Below are 22,411 nucleotides of genomic sequence, written 5' to 3'. Positions count from 1 at the left end.
CTGATCAGAAATATCAACCTCAAGTTTGGATTCAATTAAAAGTTATAGTTGAAGGACACAGCAGAGAGCCTACAATATCAGTCGTTTCCATCCCCGTTACCCAGCACAGCAAGTGCACACACTAGTAGTCCCTAATAAATGTAAGAACCAGTGCAGTTATATGGAATCAAATTACCTGCTTGGGGCTTTACAGGGACGGTTTCTCTGCCTCTACAGGACTTTGATGGCTTTTCAATACTGACTTCCACTTGCTACAGGAGAAAAACAAGACAGCAACGGTTGTTTATAATGGATCGGACGAATAATAAAATCCTCTCGCTTTAGCTGAAACAGGAGACCAAGAAATAAGAGTCTTATCTGGCAGCCATACAGTACAGCCATATGCAAGCACATTCCACCGCTAGTAGCCTTTAGCACTTCTAAAAAGTCATATCTGTTTAAAGAGCCATTCTCAATGTCAACTGGTATCGCTTATCCATGGATATTCAGATATTGAGGGGGAAGGATAGGGACAAATTCGGTTTGTTTTTATTTTATTTGTTTTATTAAAAAAAGCACTCATCCTTCACTGCCATCTAGTGGTAGACTTGAGCAGCAGCAGCATACTTATTTAAAGCTACGCATGTCATCTCAAAGCAGGAAGTGATATGACGTTACACGTCTGTAGGATGAAGAGAAGGGGGGTGGTGGGGAGAGGGGGAAAAAAATCCAATGCAGGTGTCTCATGGAAAACTAAACAAAATAAAGACTGATTCAATATATCGCTTAGCTGGATTCAAATGTCCTGACAGCGCAGTGGCAATATGATGCTCATATTACTATGTACCGCATGCATGTACTGAATGTCGTTAGAATTCAGATCCAAAAGGCTAGAAACACAGCCTGCAGTTGATAGAAGGAAAATAAAAGGATCCAAACCTACTGCATATTGGTCATGGCATTATTAAGTAATCACAGGGAGTTAAGAGAACATGGAAAGGACCGTGCTCTGCAACACATGGTTAAGTCTTTAAGTAGGACACTGGAATCGTGTAGACGGTGCCCTCCAAATAACGGAAACCTTCCCTGTAATTAGATGGGATTAGGGTGGGAGCCGAATACACATTTATTAAGCATTTTGGAGCACTGTAGCAAAATGCTAAGCAAATCTGTTCCTAGCATATTACTGCAGTGGTGTGTGTGTGTGTGTGTGTGTGTGTGTGTGTGACAGCAGACTATTTTGATCACGTGCTTCAGATTTTTTTTTCCCCACGAGACAAGCTTCATCCTATTCACACTGTGGGGAGGATTCGGCACTAATTTGCAATCTGCCAGTTATGTGGGGGGGGGGGGGGGGGGGTGTCATGGCTGAATTCTAGCGACAGTAACATAGTATTTGTGTGCAGGAAAAATACTGGCTGTTCATGCAGCGCACCAAATACATTTTCACCGCCTGCATTAAAGCATGTTACGTCCAGGAGAAAACTAATATATTTTTTTTTTGTGATCCAGTCTCTGCGATAAATCAGTGCAAATGATATATTGCAGAAGTCAAATGGTCAATCATTTATACCATCCCCACTCACGCATTTAGGACTCATCCTTCAGAATTTCATCTGACTTGTTTACAAAGAGTCACCCAGGGCCTTCATAGGAACACTAATTGCCTACAACATCCCGTGTTGATTGCATATGGTAGATTAAACCAATATTATATTGTATTGTGGATTAACTAATACTTGAGTGTGCAGCTGATAACGTCACCAAGTGATGCCACCGGATCAAAGTGAACGGTTAGCTGCATTCCAGCAAGAACCGGCCCATCCCTTACATACTGCAGACACCTCTTTACAGGAGGTAGGTGTATTATATCATTGCTTATGTAATAGGTGATCTGCACATCAAGCTTATGCCATACAGCCATGTCTGACTGTATATGTACGTGTATAAGGGGCACTAGCAAGCTGTAAAATAACATTTTACTAGAAAATGGGGGGGTTTAAGTTGTCAAAACAATCTCAGCACTCAGTGAACGGATAGGCCCAGCAATCCTGAAAGGGAGATGTAAAGCGGCTCCTTATAGACACAGCACTCACTCATTCTCAGAGTAGCTCTCTGTACACACTCTGTATAGAAAACGGATGCAAGTCTATTAAAGGAGCAGGAATCACAGAAATCATTCATTCGTTCCAGCCTTCTTCCTATAGCTTGTTCGTTGGAATGGGGCAGTTACAAAAATACTTGAGTGAAAGAGAAAAAGGAGCGAGGTTTTGTTTGAGTCTGGCATCGGCAAGAATCTGAGCAATGAAAAGGGACAATGGACACTTTATTTTTAGAGCGTATCCCTTTTTATTTACTTTTGAGCTTATTTACCACTATTCGTTAGAGCTTACTTACCACATTATTTTAGACCTTAGAACCCAGTTTGTTCTACACGGTTTACATTAACATTTTTTTGAAGATACATTTTTGGTTGTGCGCAACCTCTATGGGAAACATTCCTGCCCAAAACGCTGTTTAATTGCTTCAGGTGGGGGAAGTTCCCATTCTTAAACTAGACTCATTTCGGTGTATACAATAGATTATTAAATAGACAATTTGTCATTGAGCTTGAAAAAAATGCTTCCTTCTATAATCTCACCTCCGAAACCGCTTCCTGGCGCGTTAATTAACACAATGTATAAGACGCGACTGACGAGCTAGCTGAAGTGTTAGTCTTTGCTACATTGTTAGTACACAAGGAATAAAACACGTGGAAGTTATTTACCTTCTGACTATGGTTCCTGAGCCTCTTCCTAGGAGCTTCGGCTTCGTCGGGCAACTTGCCGTCCGTCTCTATGTGGTTTCGTGTATTTCCATGCAATCTACCTTTAGGGGGAGGGTGTGAAACTTGTGTGAAAAAAGCCCAGGAATATTACCTACTACCCGCGCTCTTTTTAAATGTGGCCAGAGAACCCACCCCCCCATCCCGCTTCTACCACAGCTCTAACTGCAGCAGGTCAATGTTTGTGTAGTAAGCATGAAGACAAGACTTTAACAAAAACACGTAATATAAAAAAATAATAATAAAAAAAAAGCCTTCATTTTATTTATTGCTGGCTAATGTTACCCATTTTACCTTCCAAAATCATAACCTTTGTCAGCACAAGGTTCACAGCATACAAGTAATCGCACGTCTCCATCCGCCACCACTGTGCAAGCATGATTCAGTGACACTCGACTTCAGTATACACCAGAAGTGGGTGCGCTGTCCACGCGTGTTTCGCAGAGAATGCAAAAATGTGTTTTGTATCCAACATAACTACGCAATCTGCACACCACTATAGTCACTCCATGTACAAAACAGATGAAAATGATTTGTTTATTAGGATGAAGTGAGATTTGCCCGTACATATACCATTAAGTGTTAAGATAATCACTGAGCTGTTACTTATGGGTGATTACAACATATGTGACTGCACAATTAAGAGGGGGGAGGGATAGGATAAAATCACAATAAAAAGGTATTTACAAAGCGGTCTTGCAAACAGATCTCCTCATTGGGTGGGGTGGGGGGAGGCAGTATGTACTAAAGCGTATAAGGGATTACCCTCTTGTAGTCACTTGTGCCAGAAGTTGGCACCTTTCGGATTGCAAGCTCCTTGGCACGCTAGGTGCTTTAACACATCTAAGCTGGACAAGAGACGAGAGCAAGTCTAGTTTCAACCGGCAGGAAAGAGATATTGATATAAAGGCTGCACGACAAAGCACATTTGTAACCGAACACAGGAATTTCTCGATGAACATTACATGCAGTGCATTTTTCTTCTCCAGAAAGAGACAAAAAAAGTATTATCACTACACCTATAAGATACTGAAATTGTAAGAATCCATTAATATCTTAGAAAGAGGCTTCGTTTTTCATGAAGTTATGCTGGACCAATTATCAGTAATTAGTGGGTAACCCGAAATTCAATTACTTCTTGATCTCGATCTCCTCTTTGGTAACTCTTGAAATACGTTTCTCTTGGCGTCCCCAGTGTTCATCAGCGATGCACCTTGAGAGATACAGAAGGGGGTTTTGTGTTTTTGTTTTGTCTGATTGTTCCTTATCTAACTGGTGTCCAACTATTTAAAAACATGGACGGGGAGGGTGTTTTGAATAAAAATAAAAAAACGTAAAACTAAAAATTGTTCGCTGTCTAATGATTCGTAGATTACATGGCTTGTTTAACTCTGATTTGTTAAGCTATACTCAGAAGCCAGCCAATCAAGGACACATATGTTTAATACACCACTCAACCAAACGATTGTCACTTTCCTGAATGTAATATAAGGCTGCGTCTATACATTGCGTTTTAGCAGGATGCAGCGTCCTGGGTCTACATATTGCGTTTTAGCAGGAACCAGCAGGCTTGTGTATATATCCTCTTGAGTAAGCATCCTGCTAAACCGCTCCTGTTCGGCTGCATCCTGCTAAAACGCAATGTGTAGGCGCCTTCCTGACAAACATGTGTGTAGACGCAGCTTTACATTATAGTCGATGGTCACTAGTGGTTGGCCAAAGCAAGCAGTCCTCAGCTGGCAGAGGACTTGTAACAAATCTCTGCAGAGCTTGTTCACACACCAGCATTTTACACTCCTGCGGCCTGCGTAGCGCTGTACGTGGTATGCGAGCAGAGCAACAGAGGATAACTGTAATTCCGGCTAGATGCTTGAATTAGGAATACAGGACACATGGGAGATATTACAATCGGATGAACAAGCTCTGACAATAAATACATGTAGTCATATCACACTAACAGGACTTTTAGAAATGATGCCCAACTAATGTACCAAACTTCTTTACCTGGTAAGAGAAAGCCATTACCTGGGGTAGTCACTTGTACTGCCAGGCAGTGCTTGTTTTCTACTAAACATATATACAGGAAGTGTCACTGGGCAGCACCTTGGTCCATTTACTCCACAGAAATGGGTGCAAAGAAGGTGTCACTCCTACAATACCACTATTATTGCATTAAATCAGGGATGAGGAACCTTTGGCCCTACAGCTGTTGTTCAACTGCACATTCCAGCATGCCGTGCATCTGTTTTAGCATGGCCAAATAGCAAAACGGTAGCAGGGCAAGCTGGGATGAGCAGTTAAACAGCCGGAGGGTTCCTCATTCCTTCATTAAACGGCCCCCAAAAAATAATAATACAAATATGGTTGAGTTATACAGAATTTCTAACAAAAGCTGAATTAAACCAAACTTTTACACTAGAGGCAAGAGACACAGGTTTGCAAAGTCTTTGCTTTCAGGGTGGATTTTGTTTCATAAAAAAAAAAAAAAGGGTTTTCAGATTTAAAAGGGCAAGTGGTGGGGGGGGGATGATTTAAAGGGGGTGTACATGTAGCTATCGCAGGCTGGACTTCACATGACCTTGAATAAAGGGGGGGAAGGGGCTAAATCATAAAAAGGGTTAGTAGAAAAGCTGCTCTTCTTTTCCCTCATTTACAGCCATCATGATATCAAAATGTTTTAGAGTACAGTGCGGTATGGTGTTTACCAGAGTCTTCTTCAGATTTGGGAGAGGTGAGAATGGCAAACTTTGTGTTATAACGGGCTTTTTGTTTATTGCTGAGCATGTTCCACTGGGACTGCAGCAACTCTTCGATCTCTTCGCTGGAAGCGTCGGGGTGCTCACTTATTACCTGCGGGAGGGGGAGAAAGCAAAAAAAGGGGGGCTTACATAAAATTCAAAGCTGCATCCAGACTTCCCAAATACACAGTCCTAGAAGCACAGGGTTCCCCGGTAGCCTGCATGCAACCTGGTTTGTAGGACAGACAGAATATCCTTTGGTTCGATAACTTACATGAAATAAAGGCGAGTTCTAAATAATATGGATGTACAGATAGCTAGCTCTTGGTGAAACCTTACTAGGTTTTATGTACAGATAGCAATGAACAAGTGATAACCGTAGATTAATATACTGAGCAATAGCCTTTGCCAGCTATGTAGAGTAGAGGGCCAGAGAATATGACCTTTCAATGTGCACACACCTAGTGCTAAAAACTGGATTACAAACATGACCAATGCGGAACACAAACCTCATCTTTGTGCTTCTGGCAGAACACCAGGAATTGGGCCACGGTATCTCCCTTTTTGCCTCTCCCGTACGCGGCAGACTTCTTTTTGGGGGGAGCTGACGGAGTCCCAGCTTTGGGTTCTGGGCTATCGGGAGGCTTAGCAGTAGCGGATTTCACATCAGTCTCAGTCTCTGGAGAGTCTGCGGCTGGAAGCCTGGACACCCTCCTCCTCTTGCTGGGCACACCGTCATCCTTCTTTGTGCTATCAGATGGCTCATCCAAAGCTTCCTCCTCACACAACTCCACCGGAATCCCCGCTTCCCGAGCCACTTTAGGATTAAGGTGCGGACGGTCTTTGATGTAAACGAAAGTGAACTTATCCTTCCTCTGATCCGAGGTCATCAGCACTGCTGCTTTAGCCTGATCTATACCAATGTCCCACTGTGCTCTCAGTTTACCAGTTATTGGTTTTAAAAGCTGGAGGGAGACAAAAAATATAAAAGAAATATCAGTAAAAAACATTAGCGTCTGCAGGTAATTGGGGACCCTCGCTCTACGAAAGAGAAATCTCAGACAACTATGTAATGTAACAGAAAGTCCTTTATTTTGGCAATGAAGTAAAGTATTCTGTGTTACTGCAAAAGTGACCTGAAATACAGCAACAACTTGTCCCAGATAGTACTGGGCCAGAAGTCTAGACAGGTTTGTGGAATTATGGGGTTTATCAAGTCTTGGACAGAGATTGCCTGCCAATCAGTGCCTAACTGCCACGTCACTGGCTGCATTTGAAAAGTAAATGGAGCTGATTGGTCGGTACTTTATCTCCAGCCAACTACAAAATAAACAGGACACTTAGAAGACTGTAGAACAAAAATCAAGGACGAGAGTACCTTAAGTTTCTCAGCTTTATTGGGCGTCTGTTTGGCACTTTCCTGGCAGAGATGCTCGTACTCCTGCTCTCCCTTGAAGGGCACTATGCTCTTCTCAAATATCCAAGCTCTTTCAGGTGCGTTCCCAAAAAACTGTACATGATACTGACGAATACTCTTTTTTTGCCCTAAATCAAAAAAGAACGTACACAATGTTAGAGCAGGTAAAAAGTGACATCGCTTCCACAGGAGTTGACAATTATGTTGGTACGGTCTAATGGCCACATGGCTCCTTTGCTGGGCTTACATGTGCACTAGCCCCTTCCTTTGCCATCCCCAGTACCCATACATGGCTGTACAAGGACTTATAGGGTTAAACTAAACCAAATACCTTCTCTTTAGAACACTTGAAGCCAACAGGTGGAGCTAAGGAAATGGCAAAAGGTGTGTAAAGTTTTCAACAGGCAATTGCAGGGGGGAAAAAAAGATTTAAACTATTATCGCAAACTGCAGTAAAGCAGGACGATTTAACCCTTTGAGGGCCAACGCTGCAAAATATCCGCTAAAAATGCCACCAGCATTGCTCACAGCCACTGGGGTTTTTTTTTTTGGACGCAATATTTAACTAAACTTCAATTAAATTGACTTCAGATCATTTTCCGGCAATAAATATTCATTTTTAACTGACATCCCAGCTCTCGTTATACCTCGCTACTTATTATGGGGGAGCCTAATTACACATCCACATTGCTGGTGCATTAAACATGCTCGTCCCACATGAAGCAAACCAGGGAGATTGAAAGGGTTCCAATTGTTTTGCCCCGTGTTTAACACTGGGGGGGGGATAAAATGGAGCATCACACACGTTGCTCTGTTTAGGCACCGGTTAGCTGCAGGCGTGACATTTCTTTTGCAGGGTCCTGCGGCTACAGAAGAAGTGTGTGCAAAGTCTGGACTTTAGATGGGATTTGCCAGTACTCCAGATCTGCCATTACATTGTCCCAACCTGTGCGTAAGACTTGTCAGGAGCCATAGATGGTATGTTTTCCTGCAAGGCTAAGCGACTCCCAAGGCAGCTTTAGGTCTCACAAAAAACAGGAATGGTGCCAGTCGCACTGGAGATACTACATTTAATGTGTTTTTTTTCAAGGGACCCCTTTCAAGACGTACACCAATTTTATTGGGATTCTTTTACTGATAAATTTCTGTAGGGGGTGCTACCATCGGACACAAGGCAAGACAATTTTTCAAAAGAAGGAAAGAGTGTCAAGTAAAAATTAACTTTTATTGATATCTTAATAAAACGTTGCGAAATATTGACATAAAAATTACACAAAATGACAAGGACAGTGGTTAAAAAGGATACTTGATCCTAGCACTGTGGTTCCGCTCCACACTGTTTCCACACTATATATATCAGTTTTTTAGCAGCAAACGTTACACAAAGATTTGTATATTGCAGCCTTATTTGTTCCTACCCTTTCACAAATTATGATCAGATTGGCTCCCTTGTGGAGTCTGTCAGTGTGTATATCACGGTAGTATGGCACATAGATTGTATGGCTACAATGTAGCGAGTGGCTGTTAATAGTTAGGTATACAGTATCGGGCAATGCGTACTGCACCACAGCCCTTGGTGGGGGCAAGTGATGCGTACCTGCACAGACCGCTGAGATTCTCTGAGCCGGTCGGGTGCAGCGTGCGGATGGTATTTCTGACGCTGTGTCACTCTCAGCCGCTCACGGGGAGACAGTCGGCCGTGCGTGCCTCTGGATCCGGGAAGGGGATCGGGGTTAGGCAAGTATGATACCACCGATGCCCTATCCGCTCCGATACCAGTAGACAGACAGTGATGGGCGCCACACACACCACCGCTCTGGTAGCTCGGACCCAGTGTCGACTGGCGTCCGTGGGTAACGCTGCTAATTTAAGCTAAACATAAATCAAAATGCATCAAATCGGGGAAGGGAAGCAGGAGGGTGCCCACACAGTGGTACATCGTTCTGCGTATGCTTCGCAAACATGCTTCTTCAGGACCGTGCTTTAGGTCTCACAGAACACATAGGTGTCCACCCCATTAATCCCGAAGGGTGCGAGTTGCCGTTCGTGTGCCGTTTTCACGCACCCTTCGCTGGGCTGAATAGGCTGAAAATTGCGCGCACTCTTATGGAGGTGCGAGCACTTTTCAGCTAACGGCGAATCATCCGCACACACCAGGGTTGTATAAAAGTTGTTTGTTTCAGTTAGTTTCATTTTTCTCATACATACATCCCATCACCCATAGCTATATAAATAACCATAAGGCAGGGCATGTTCAAACCGTGGCCCTCCAGCTGTTAAACTACACATCCCAGTATGCCTTGCCATAGCTTTAGCATTCCCTAATAGCAAAACGGTGGCAAGGCATGATGGGACTTGTAGTTTCACAACAGCAGGAGGGCCATAGTTTGGACATGCCTTCCCTAAGGGTATCAGTCCAGATTGACCTTTAGTACATATTAACGAGCACGACATACCCTTGATCTGCGTGTGGCTGTGCAGGACGGGGTCAGATGTCACCATGCACGGCCACCATGGATAACCAGAGACCTTTGACCATACTAAATCTCCGACTGAGAACTTATATGGCGTTTCTTCGGGCTCTTTGAGTTCTGAGGTTTCTAAATCTGAAAGAGCCTTTAGGAACAGTGGGGGAAAGGGGAAAAAAAAAAATATTCAAGTTTAGCATTTACGTATGAAAAAGCAAATAAACACATTACAGTAATTTCACGGTGCAATACTCAATTGTGCGTGATATAACCTCCATCACAGTCTACTTTTTTTTCTTCATTCTTCTGTAGACACTTACTTCGAAATAAACATTCCACAGTATCTATTAGATTATCGAAAAGGCCAACTACTCCTCACCTCTTTGAGATGAAGTACCAACAGTGACCACCTCGACAGGCCAAGTTACTCCTTTGTGTCCTAACAAAATGAAAACAATTTTTGCAGGGACACTGATCTGTTTCAAACTTGCTGGATATGAACAGAGGGAGCTGTGAAGACAGAGATTGGATGTAGGAGCAGCTAGGGACTGAGGGTGGGGAGGAGAGCTTGAGCTAAAAACTGTCACAGCTCAGAGTGAAAGTACATTGCAGAAGCCAACATTTGGACAGGCGTTTAACTAGTACAGAATACACTACGTGCAAAACGTGCACCGCTGGCGGTACTTGAGGTTCGACGTTTAGAACCACCGGTGTAGCTAGCTCACCAATTGTGCAAACATTCTAATGTTACCAAGAAACCCAACTATGAATGGTTATGTTATAACGTCCTGGTTTCCCCAATACGAACACGTACTGCAAAAAACAGATTTTTTGCACACTTTGTTTTCACTACTTATTCATTAGACCGTTTATTCCATTATAAATGTAATTGAGCTCTACACAATGGCCCTTATGCAGATCTGATCGCAGTACAAATTTGTTCTCAAAATGGGTACAACCATGTGCACTGCAGGTGGGGCAGATGTAACATATATAGAGAGAGTTAGATTTGTGTGAGTTATTTTGTTTCTGTGCAGGGTAAATACTGGCTGCATTATTTTGACACTGCAATCTACATTTCCGTTTCAACACAACCCACCCATTTTGAGAACAAATTTGTACTGCGATCAGATCTGAATGTGGGCCAATGTCACAGTTACAAGTAGCAGCGTCCCTGGAAACATTTAGGGAAAGAAGCAAACTCAAAAGGTGACACGAATCAGGTAGTGAGGGTTAGATTAATGTGCGGACACCATGTTAACCCTCCCAAAGGTAGGGCATTGGTATACCAGTGGAGAGTTAGCGGTGAACATTAATTTTTCTTCACAATGTTCTATACATTATTGTTAATCTTTATTTACACCTGATCGCATGAGGCACTTTCAGCTTCAGCCTAGAGTAGCACCCCTCCTCACCTGGCCCTCATGATTTTAAAGGGGGGTATTCAATGCGAGGATCACGACAGTCGAGCTTGCTCGACCGCCGTGACCCAGTCCCGTTCTCAGAACATGCAGGCGGAAATCAATGTCCGGCCTGCAGAAGGGGGCGTGGCCGCGATTTGCGGCCGGGAAGAGGCGAGCTGCAGCTGGCAGCTCGTCACTTCCCGGCAGAACGAGTCCAACAGCTTGTGATGTTGGGCTCGTTTTGCCGAGATATCCTGCTCAATGCAGTCGGGGAAGACAGCCCTGAATAGGGCCCGACGGGAGATGCTCGCCGGTGATTGAATATCTCCAAGAGTAGGAATCTTAGCATTAAATAAGGCACAATTAACGCAAGTCCCATAAATTTATATAGTACGTTGTGGGGTGAGGTTGTGTCGTGTGGGGCCCCCTAAATGGCTGTGAACGGGCTGCTGCAGAACATCACAATAAAACACTTATTTCAGCACCGTATAGCACTCGCATGGTTTGTTTTTATATACAGCAGGTTACATGTCGCACATCTAGAACACATGCAGTAGCTGCACTTAGCAATCCAACACTAATACAGGTTGAGTATCCCTTATCCAAAATGCTCGGGACCAGAAGCTTTTTGGATGTCTCTAGCATTTATGTTGTATGAACACCCCAAACACATGAAACACACACACTAATATATTTAATTTTAGCATAAAACAAGGTTTCAAAACATGAAACAAAGTTTGCGTACAATCCCAGACACTGAATTTGCCAAGCAATCATTTTCTTGCACATATTTAGTGCCAGTTACATACCATGCCCCCAATAGTGCTGTAAACTATGGATGAGGGATAATTTGGATAAGGGATATTTGGGTAAAAGGGATATACTACCTGTACTTCACTAGTGTGATGCCTTGGGGTGCTTTGGCTGGGCTGGTTTTGGATTTGTCCAACACCCCAGACTTAAACCCTCAAGCCCCATTGACAAGGTTGCACAAGTACTTTTATACCACAGCTGATGTCGGGTAGCACAAGACTCCAGTATCCTAAAAATTAGCCAACTGGTTAGAAACCCGCCCCTGTGAAATACCTATATGATATCAGGGTAAAGACAGCTTGCTTGCTTTTCCACCACTCCCGTGTGACCTGAATATGTCATCTGCTGCCAGCGGACCGCTGCCCGTGTGATTATAGGATTATATTATAATCATACAGGGAAAATAAAAACTGCTGGTTTATCATCTATACTTCTTCTAGTGCAGGACATCAATGAGGCCAGGGACAGGCAATATCACACTGTTACCAGAGAAAAGTACTAGCAGGAATCAGCCAATGGAAGGTCCTGTGTTTAACAGGCACCAATTAAAAGGTGCAATAATTAAAGCCTATTAAAAATGCAGACCTGCACGCACACACACACTACAGTTCCCGACAAGTACTTGCTACACACTATGGCAAAAGCACTAGCCTGTGATTTACTAGGGCCAGCACTACACATTAGATTTAAAGAGGCAATTCTAGAGCACGGACAGGTCCTGCGGCAGCTCTCTCAAATCACGCACTACGGCATATGGCAGCTCCCATCTATCCCGACATTGCCAGCAGTGCTAATAAGCATTAACGCTAGGGAAATGCCGCAGCTAAAAAGGGGACGCTCGTGGAGTACATTGTGCATTACGCCACAGGTTGGCTTGGAGATATGGTAATGAATGTGCTCCTAATGCGCCAGGTACAATTACAGGGTTGTGTTATGCATTTAACTAACGTCTTTTCCTCAATCTCCTGTGTTTATAAACCTGTATAAAAGCTATTTGGTTATTTCCTTATTGAACACGTCATGATGAATTAGGTCAGTTTGCATAAGGAGACCGTTCTTTCAATTGTATGAAAAGGGGATTTTTGTAAGAACTTACCGTTCGAACCCGTTTCTCTGAGTCCAGTCCGGTGACACAGCTTCACGATGGGATGTAGCAGGGTCCGCAGGAGCCAGGCACCTATGCTTCTAATGCTTTGGGAGCAGGCTCCTCCCTACTGCATCCCATAATGCTTCAGTTAAACTTCAACAGCACACACACGGGTACAATGCATGAACATCATATATGCAACTTATAACACATAACATGGCAACCATGAACGGTACAACTTACTGAGCGTTAGGGAGGGATCGCTGTGTCACCGGACTGGACTCAGAGAAAGGGGTTAGAACAGTAAGTTCTTACAAAAATCCCCTTTCTCTTTCGTCCAGTCCGGTGACACAGCTTCACGATGGGACGTTCATGAGCCGGTCCTTTGGGAGGGTACGCTCAGACTGCCAGTTCTCATCACTGCCCGTCCAAAAGAAGCGTCCTCCGACGCGAACTCATGAAACCTGTAGAATTTTGTAAAGGTGTGAACAGAGGACCAGGTGGCTGCCCTGCACAACTGCTCCGCTGTGGCCCCATGCCTCACCGCCCACGACGAAGCAACTGACCTCATAGTATGGGCGTTTATGCGAGATGGCACAGGTCTACCTGCCTTACAGTAGGCAAATGCAATAGTTGATCTCAACCAGCGGGCTATAGTCTGCTTTGAAGCTGGCCACCCAATCTTATGTACATCGTACAAAACCAACAGCAAATCTGATTTGCGAACATCCTTTACTCTACTGATATAGATTCGCAATGCGCGAACCACATCCAACTTTTTCAAACTGTCCCTATTTCTCGTTCCCTCAGGCGGGGAAAAAAAACGGGAGTACAATGTCCTGATTCAAATGAAAAGAGGAAACCACTTTAGGTAAAAATTTTGGTACGGTCCTTAGTACAGCCCTGTCATCATGAACAATCAGAAATGGTGATTTGCAAGACAGAGCATCCAATTCTGACACACGTCTAGCCGAAGCAATGGCCAATAAAAAGGTAAGCTTCCAGGTAAGGTACTTGAGATCAGCCGATCTCAGTGGCTCAAAAGGGGGTTTCTGCAGCATGGACAAAACATGAGACAAGTCCCACGGTGCAACTGGCTGCTTGTAAGGAGGCTTAATCCTGGCCACCCCCTGTAAAAAGGTTTGTACCTCCGGCAACAGAGCCACTCTCTTTTGAAATAAAAATGGAAAGTGCCGAAATTTGCACTTTCAGAGACTGCAAACTTAACCCAGACGACAATCCATCCTGTAAAAACTTCAGTAGCCTTGCTACCTTAAACCTGGAGGTATGAACTCTCTGCCTTTCGCACCACCTGATGTAGATCCTCCACACCCTGTGGTAATTGGCCGCAGACACCGGTTTTCTGGCCCTTAGCATGGTCTGTATGACCTCTTCTGAAAACCCCTTCTTTCTCAATAAGGAGGATTCATACGCTACGCCGTCAAATTTAAACGAGCTAGGTCCTGGTGCAGAAACGGCCCTTGGCTTAACAAGTCCGGCTGAAGAGGAAGTCGCCACGATTCCGTCGATAATTTCAGTATGTCTGAGTACCATGACCTCCTGGGCCAATCTGGTGCAACCAGAATGGCCGGTACCCTCTGGTTTTTTATCCTCTTCAACACCCTCGAGATCATTCGGAACGGGGGGAAAATGTAGACCAGACGGAAAGACCAAGGAACTGTCATGGCATCCACTGCCCAAGCCAACGGATCCCTCGATCGCGAACAAAATCTCAATACTTGACAATTGGTCCTGGACGCCATAAGATCTATGTCTGGCAGTCCCCATCTTCTGAAACACGTCCCGATGGAGTGACCACTCCCCCTTCAGCAGGTCCGCCCTGCTGAGGTAGTCCGCCTCCACATTCCAGATCCCCGGAATGAAAACAGCTGACAGTGCTGGAACCTGAACCTCCGCCCAGGTGAAGATCTTCACAATCTCTGCCATCGCCATCATGCTCCGAGTACCGCCCTGGTGATTTAAGTATGCCACTTCAGTGGCATTGTCTGATTACACTCGTACTGGTAAACCCTTCAGAAATTCCTCTGCTTGGCACAAGGCATTCCATACTGCTCTCAGTTCCAGTATATTTATGGGAAGACTGGATTCCTCCACTGACCAAAGGCCCTGCAATCTCAGGTGAAGCACTACTGCCCCCCAGCCCCTGAGACTGGCATCCGTCGTGATGACCAACCAATCCCATGAGCAAAGGGACCGCCCCATCTGCAGGGTCTCTATATCCGTCCACCATTCCAGGGATATTCTTGCTTCCTGAGACAAGATCAGCCTCTCCTGTTTCATTGTCTTGGCATTGCCGGACCAGCATTCTAGTATGTTCCATTGGAAGGAGCTTGAATGGAATCTGGCAAACTGCAGCGTCTCGAAGGTTGCTACCATTTTGCCCAGCAGCCTTACTTTCTGCCACACCGTCGGTGCAGGGGCCCGGAGAATTGTCAGTACCATCTGCCGAATCTCCACCGCTTTGGGGTGAGGCAAGAACACCCTGTGAAGGTGTCCAAGATAACCCCTAGGAACTGCAGACTCTGTGTGGGTATTAGATGTGACTTGGGAAGGTTTAGCACCCAACCCTGTTCCTGCAAGAACTGCGTCGCAACACTCAGGTGTTCCTGAAGTTTTCCCGCCGACTCCGCCTTGAATAAAAGGTCGTCCAAATAAGGAATAATTACTATTCCCCTTAGACGGAGAGCTGCAGCCATGACCGCCATCACCTTTGTGAAAACTCTCGGAGCCGTTGCCAAACCAAACGGCAGTGCCTGAAACTGCCAATGGTCTTCTCCAATTGCAAACCTTAGGAGAGCTTGGTGACCCTTGAAGATGGGCACATGGAGATATGCATCCTGAATATCGACCGATGCCAGGAACTCTCCCGGTTCTATGCTCAGGAGCACAGAATGCAGGGACTCCATTCGGAAGTGATCTACCCACAAGTGGAGATTTAAAGATTTTAAATTTAGTATGGGTCTGAAACACCCGTCTGGCTTGGGGACAAGGAACAGAATTGAATAAAACTCTTGTTTTCTCTCTTCCTGGGGAACCGGAATTACCACTCCCTTTTCGGTACTTGTGTAGTTTCACGGCGCCGTGCTACTTCCGGTTTCTACGCTCTGCAAACTATCTAAAATAAACTAACTTAACTCCATGCCAACATGGATAGTTCATACCCCCACTATCCATGTTGGCATGGAGTTGATTTTAGATAGAGTGGCGAGCGTAGCGAGCCACTGAGCCCGCAAGGGGACTCAGACGCATGGCGCCATGCTGGCGCCGTGAAACTACACAAGTACCCCCTTTTCTTTGAGAGCCACAGCTGCTCCCAACAGAGCGGACCTCAGTGACGCTGACCGCGGCAAGGGTGTAGGGAGAAATCTCTTGGGTGGCGTGCCCCTGAGATTTATCCGGTAACCTTCGGAAATGATGGAAAGGACCCAAGAATCCACTATGGATTCTCTCCACCTGTCTTGAAAATGTAGAAGGCGACCCCCCACTCTGAGCCCAGAAAGGGGAGTCCCCGCCCCGTCATGCAGAGGACTTGTCATCCCCTTTGGCTGCATGCTTTTTTGTAAAGGCACCAAAGCGGCCTCTGGAAACCTTTCCTCTGCTGGCCTGAAATCTGCCAAGGCCGGACTGTCCTCTGTTGGACGCCCCGCCCCGAAATGGTGGCCGAAAGGACGGCTTGAAAACTCCAAACTTGGAGCCTGAACTTTTGGAAGTGGTGGGAAGAAACGTACTCCTGCCCCCAGTAGCCTGCTTGATAATGGCTTCCAGCTCCGAGCCAAACAATAACTCCCCCTTGAAAGGCAAGTTTTCAAGGGACTTTTTAGACTCAGTATCAGCTTCCCAAGCCTTGAGCCAAAGAGCCCTTCTCGCAGACACTGAAGTCACAGACACTGTGGACCGGCAAGGCAGTGGCTTTAGACAGTCTAGCAACTGATGCATCCACTAATGGGGCTTTTCCCCATAATTTGGTATGCTCCTCTGGCATAGGGTACATATTTGCATACCTCTTTGCCATCAACAATCTCTTATCAGGAGTTTTACCTGCTTCATTTAAAAGAGATGACATTCCCTCATCAGAGGGGAAACACACAGGGTCTCTGCAACTCTTTTTAAACACACAAGAGACAGGAGTCTTTTCCTCCTCTGCAAGATTCAAGGTCTGCTTAACAGCCACAATCAAATCCTCAATGCCTGAAGTCAAAGCCTCAGCTTCATCACTCATGTCCCAACTCCAGTTCTCATCACACCCACCATCATCATCCAAATCCTGAATAATAGGTGGTGTAAACAAAGAATTTTGTAAACTGCTCCATCAGGGCAGTCATTTTATGAACTCCCTGAGCAGTATCCTGCATAGCTTGCAGCAAAATGGGGTCCCCCTGAGCCGGGATAAGTGACCCCCCAGACACCTGAGACGAAGTAAAGTGGCCAGGAGACCCTATCAAAGAATCCTTCTGCCTATTCAAAGCCTCAGTAAGAGCATTCATAGATCTGCCCAGAGCCAAAGCCCACACAGGTTCAGCTATCTCTGGTCTGGGGGCGCGTGACAAACAGGGAACAGCTTCACAGGCCTGGCATAAATCCCCCTGATCCTCATGTTCACATGTAAATTTAGCATCAAACTTTTTACAGTAACTAAACATGTCCAGCGCTCCCTCCTCCAAAGCAGCAGAAGTAAAACCCTCAGCCATGTATATAACACAATGCAAAATGAACAGGCACCGCACAGAGCAATGTATCAGTGTACTTATCTGAGCTGGTAATCCTGTCAGCGATCAGCGAGGGAATCGCTTCTGTGAAGAGACTGGAGTCTGTGTAAAATCACCGTCAGCTCCGCAGCACGGTGAAAAAGGCGCCAAACACAGAGCAGGAAGAGACCAAGTCTCTGCCTCAGCAGATGACCAGCCCATCTGGTGCATTTCTCCCCCCTTGGCCGCTCCCGCAGTTGTCTCTTTCACCTCCTTGTACCTCCCTCAGTGGGACCACAATGGAGTTGTCCAGCAGCGCCGGACTCCTGTAAGGGACTTCACTTCCCTGGCGGGATTTCCGTCCCTAAACCCTTCAAGATGGCGGGCGCCATCGCGGGGGGTCCTTCCCCCACGACCCCCTTCTGCAAGGAGCCGGTTAGGACACCCCCGGGGCCCAGGAAAGTCTCTATCCTAAAGAGACTAAGCGCTGTGCAGAGGGAATAAAAAGGTGTCCCTCTGCACACAGAGAGCTGACAGGACGCGCTTCTGTCAGCCTCTGCTGCGCTCTCAGTGTGTGTACACTTCTGTGAGAAGCGACACACTGGCAAACCTGCTCTAGCTAGTGCATTAATAAAATAATAAAAAGCCTAACTAATCTGAAAAAAATCCAAAGAAAAAACGCAGCTGCAGCGCATAGCACCCACTCCTGTGGGCACCTAAAACTAACTGGAGCATTATGGGATGCAGTAGGGAGGAGCCTGCTCCCAAAGAATTAGAAGCATAGGTGCCTGGCTCCTGCGGACCCTCCTACATCCCATCGTGAAGCTGTGTCACCGGACTGGACGAAAGAGAAAGGTCAATGAGTTGTAAACTATGGCCGTAAGAACAGGTTTAGGGGTGTATTCAAATGTGCGTGTGTGTGTGTGTGTGTGTGGTTCATCACTAGAGGGCGTCTAACGGAGCTATTTAATTGTAGCTCTGCTCGGGCACATCCGGTATTTCAGCTCGCACCCATTAGAGCCCTCAGAAGTGCGGCCATTTGCAAAGGACAGTTGACCATTTGCTTGGAAATGCTGGAGCACTGACAATCAGGTATGAACAGGTTTATGTTCCAAATAGCCAGATCTGACAATAAATCTATAGATGTATGAGAAGTTTAAATAAATTACCTTGTTCAGTCCCAAAACTGGACACAATACAACCCTGCAATACCCCAATCTACCAGTTTATCTCCAGCTGTTTTAACATACAAAGCATCAGCACAGAAACAAGGAAAATCGAGTATCAGATATGGAAGCAGTCCAATAAGGTTTTATGCGCACCAAAGCGGTGAATGGAATCACATGTGACCGTGCACGCAAAATGAGAGCATACAATGTATTGCACGCGATTCAGCCAACAGGGAGTTGTCGTGGTATCACATACAAGGCTAGCATGCAATAACTCGCCCTAGTGTATTGTCATCAAAACTGTGCGGCCTGAACTTTAAACAGGTCAATTTACAGGCATATTTAAAAGTTTTAATGTCAACACAATTAAAATGCTTTGGGTAGCATTAGAACCAGTTTAGGATACGGAAACTGTTGTGTAGTCATCGTGACTACAGCCTGTTTGCATATCTCCCAACTGTCCCATTTTTGGGGGGGGGGGGAGGTCCCACGTCCCGCCCCGGGGTCAGCAGTGTCCCCGTGTGTGTGTGTGTATGCGTGTGTAAAACAATTATGTTTTAATTTAAGAACGTGTACAGCCTACTACATGGTCTCATTTTGTCTGATAAAGCGAATGTAAATACACTGACCAATATCTCATGTTCTGTTGAAGGTATCTTACATGAAAAAGCACCTTTTATTTTAACCCTTTGAGTGCCAACATCTGAGAGATGTTCAAAATATCCGCAAAAAATGCCAACATCACTTAAGTTATAGAAATTCAAATTTAAAAAAAAATGTGTAAGAAAAAAAAAAAAAAAAAGATTTCCGGTAAAATATATATATATTACATTACAGGTCATTTTGATGAATACATTTTAGTTTGGCAATTTTCACACCTATTTTGACAAATTCACTTGGCACTCAAAGGGTTGACGTTGGTTGCTAAATTTTGTTTTGAGATATCAAAAAAATAAATAAAAAAAAAAGTTTAACTTTTGTTAATTACCTGAACTTCAGACGATTCAGCAGAACACGAATTTGTTGGCGTTTCACCTCCAGGTTTATCCTCATTAGACTCTAACTTGATATTTTTCCTTTTCCGGCCTTTCTTGCTTTTGTTTTCGCTCGGTTCCTCGAGCTTAGGGGCCTCTTCACCCTGTTCGCCACATATAGAAGACTCAAACAGGGGTTTACCATTCATGTAGGTCTTGGTGATTTTCAGCTTTATTTCTGGAGACCCGTTCTTAGTGGGAGTAGTGTTGGGCGGCGTTGCGATGCCTTGTATTTCCTGGGCATCGATCCGCACTTTCGCTTCTTGAGCGCCTGACTCTCCGTTGAACACCCGAGAAGTCAGGTCTTTCAGTTTGTCGGCTGGGAGGAACGGCAGTGTGTCATGACCGTTTAGCTTTTGTATAACCCCCTCAGAGATGGGTGCCCGGCCCAGGAACACTGAACATTCGCGGCTCACTTCAGGGGTTGAGGGCTTCACAGCCGGGTTCGAAATTATGTGAGGAACTTGCTTCATTTTGCCAAATTGCTGCAAATTCTGTAGAGAAACTGGAAGTATGTGCCCGGCCTTACGCTACTGTAAAAAAAAATGAGGGGGAAGAAATCTTTAATACATGAAATGTGAAACACTACAGAAGTTGTGGTGCATTCATATCTATGAAACACGTCTGTACAAAGCAACGCCGGAAAATATTTCCCCTGCAGCCTTTTCTGCTGTGAAGGACCTCATAGCATTCAATATTTCATATAGCGCTGATTTGATACTACATAATCTTTTGGTTTCTATTCTGATGCAAATCATCTATTTGTAAAGCCCTACAAATAACACAGCGCCGGACAGGTCATGTAGAACAGTTAAAAGGAACAAACCAGTCCAACAAAACCATATAAAATCATGCTGTAAATCAGGGACGGGGAAGCTTCGGCCCTCCAGATGTTGCTGAACTACACATCCCAGCACGCCCTGCAACAGTTTTAGTATGTGCGAATAGCAAAACTGTAGTAGGGCATGCTGGGATGTGCAGTTCAACAACAGCTGGAGGGCCGAAGGTTCCCCATTCCTGCTGTAAATAAACAGAACCAGTACAAATGAGGTAAAAGGAGACCATGAGAACACTGGCCCTGACCATCAATCTAATGAGATTCATCCAGCATGCTGAATGAATCGCTGGGAGATAGTGACATGCGTTGCTATCCCCACTACGCACAGAGCGATGTAGGGGCATTTTCTAAGCGATCTAGTGAGAAGGCCTGTGTAATTAATATGTGTCCAGAATTAAAGGGATGAGGTGGTAACCCTACACAAATTACATGTCGTACCCACCTCCCGCTGCCAGCCCTTCATGGTCGCTGGAGCACGCTCCTCTGATTATAGCTAAAAATTGCTGGCCGCTGGTGCACAATGCACTGTGCACCAGAGATTTCTAGCCAAAATGAGGTTGAGACAGAATAGCTTGCAATTTTCAGCGAAAAATCGCTGGTCGCTGATGAAAACCGTTCACGGAGCAATATATTGCTGTAGTGCTCCCGCTAGGCTGTTTTAGCGGGGCACTGTGCCCTGCCCATTTTTTAAAGGGCAAAATACGCCCTGCCCCTCTGGCAGAGCCCCGCTAAAACAGCCTGCGTCTGACCCCTCTGATGTGACCGGGGTAGCCCGACGCCGCTGTAGATAGCGATGCCCGGTGCTTCCCTGGCAGAGTAGAGCCTTCAGGGTGGCCGGGCACACCCCCTTCAGTAACGACGGCGGCCGGGCCCGCCCCTTTCATTGACGGCAGCATCCGGGCCCTTTTCGTCACGGTGCAGGCACACACCTTTTGTGACGTTGGCGGGCCGGGACCGCCCAAAACAGTGACGTCGCCAGGCCCAGTTCGCCCCCCCTAGTTCCTACAAGGAACACTATTGCAAGTACACTGAGCAATATATTGCTCAGCGATTTTAAGCCAAAATCGCTCAGCGACCAAATCGCACCGTGTGTATACAGCTTAAGAGTATAACATGTAAAGAGCAGATAAAACAGTTTAGTTTACAACACAAAACAATAACGTTTACACTTATACGACTTCTCAGAGGGAGAAGTCACATAAGATTTCCCTTAAACCACCCGGGAGAATGTGATGCCCTTTCGCCGCTGCCGGAGGCGGTCCAATCCGACAGGCCCTTTGCGCCGCAGGTCCGACTATGATGCGCACCACACATTGGATCTGATGTCAAACACCTACGATTCGGTCACTTTTCATCCAATTCGTCGAATTGTGAAAAGTGGCCAAAATCGGACAAGTCTTTGGCCAGCTTAACAGTTTTGCTCATAATAAAACAAACAACCAGAAAGTGATACAAAAGGCAAAATGAATGGTGTGAGAACATAAACAGACACGTATTAACATTAGCTATGCTCCAGCCAATCAGCTCACAACTGTCATTTTTCAAAACCTTACAGGAGCCGATTGGCTAAAAGCACCATTTGTCATCCAAAATGCTGCACCACTCCTGCATTATGCTCATCAGTGCTTAAGGGTTTCTTTTGTCTGTGACTTGTCTGTTACTGTACTACCTACATCCTCTGTATTATGTGCATTGTTATATTGGGGCAGATGTATTAAGCTTGGCAAAGAGATAAACTGGAGTTAACGTGGAAGGAGATAAAGCACCAGCCAATCAGCTGTGTTTGAAATATGACAGTTGGGAGTTTATTGGCCCGTGCGTTATCTCCTTCCACTTTATCTCTTCACCAGGCTTAATACATCTGCCCCAATGTCTGTAAAGCACCTTGAGTCCCGTTGGAGAAAGTGCGCTATATAAATTAAACTTACATGGATG

The 22,411-nt window shown here is 45.3% G+C and overlaps 1 protein-coding gene across 1 annotated transcript in view; it reads right to left on the bottom strand.

Annotated features, from left to right (window-relative positions):
• NSD2 (nuclear receptor binding SET domain protein 2) overlaps positions 1–22,411 on the bottom strand; it is a 68,605-nt gene that overhangs the window by 31,985 nt on the left and 14,209 nt on the right. The window contains exons 2-9 of the mRNA XM_083151292.1: positions 19,593–20,171; positions 9,415–9,574; positions 6,920–7,086; positions 6,051–6,506; positions 5,509–5,653; positions 3,939–4,016; positions 2,747–2,847; positions 176–251 (exon numbers count right to left, since the gene is read on the bottom strand). Coding sequence (XP_083007418.1) covers positions 176–251; positions 2,747–2,847; positions 3,939–4,016; positions 5,509–5,653; positions 6,051–6,506; positions 6,920–7,086; positions 9,415–9,574; positions 19,593–20,111 — 1,702 coding nt within the window. The 5' untranslated portion in view covers positions 20,112–20,171. The remainder of the gene's footprint in view (positions 1–175; positions 252–2,746; positions 2,848–3,938; positions 4,017–5,508; positions 5,654–6,050; positions 6,507–6,919; positions 7,087–9,414; positions 9,575–19,592; positions 20,172–22,411) is intronic.

This window comes from Crinia signifera, chromosome 1 (genome assembly GCF_055691185.1).
Source record: "Crinia signifera chromosome 1, ASM5569118v1, whole genome shotgun sequence".
In the NCBI taxonomy this organism is placed as follows: Eukaryota; Metazoa; Chordata; class Amphibia; order Anura; family Myobatrachidae; genus Crinia; species Crinia signifera.
The sequence above is the reverse complement of the archived record's forward strand: the minus strand, read 5'-3'. Positions and strand labels throughout refer to the sequence as shown.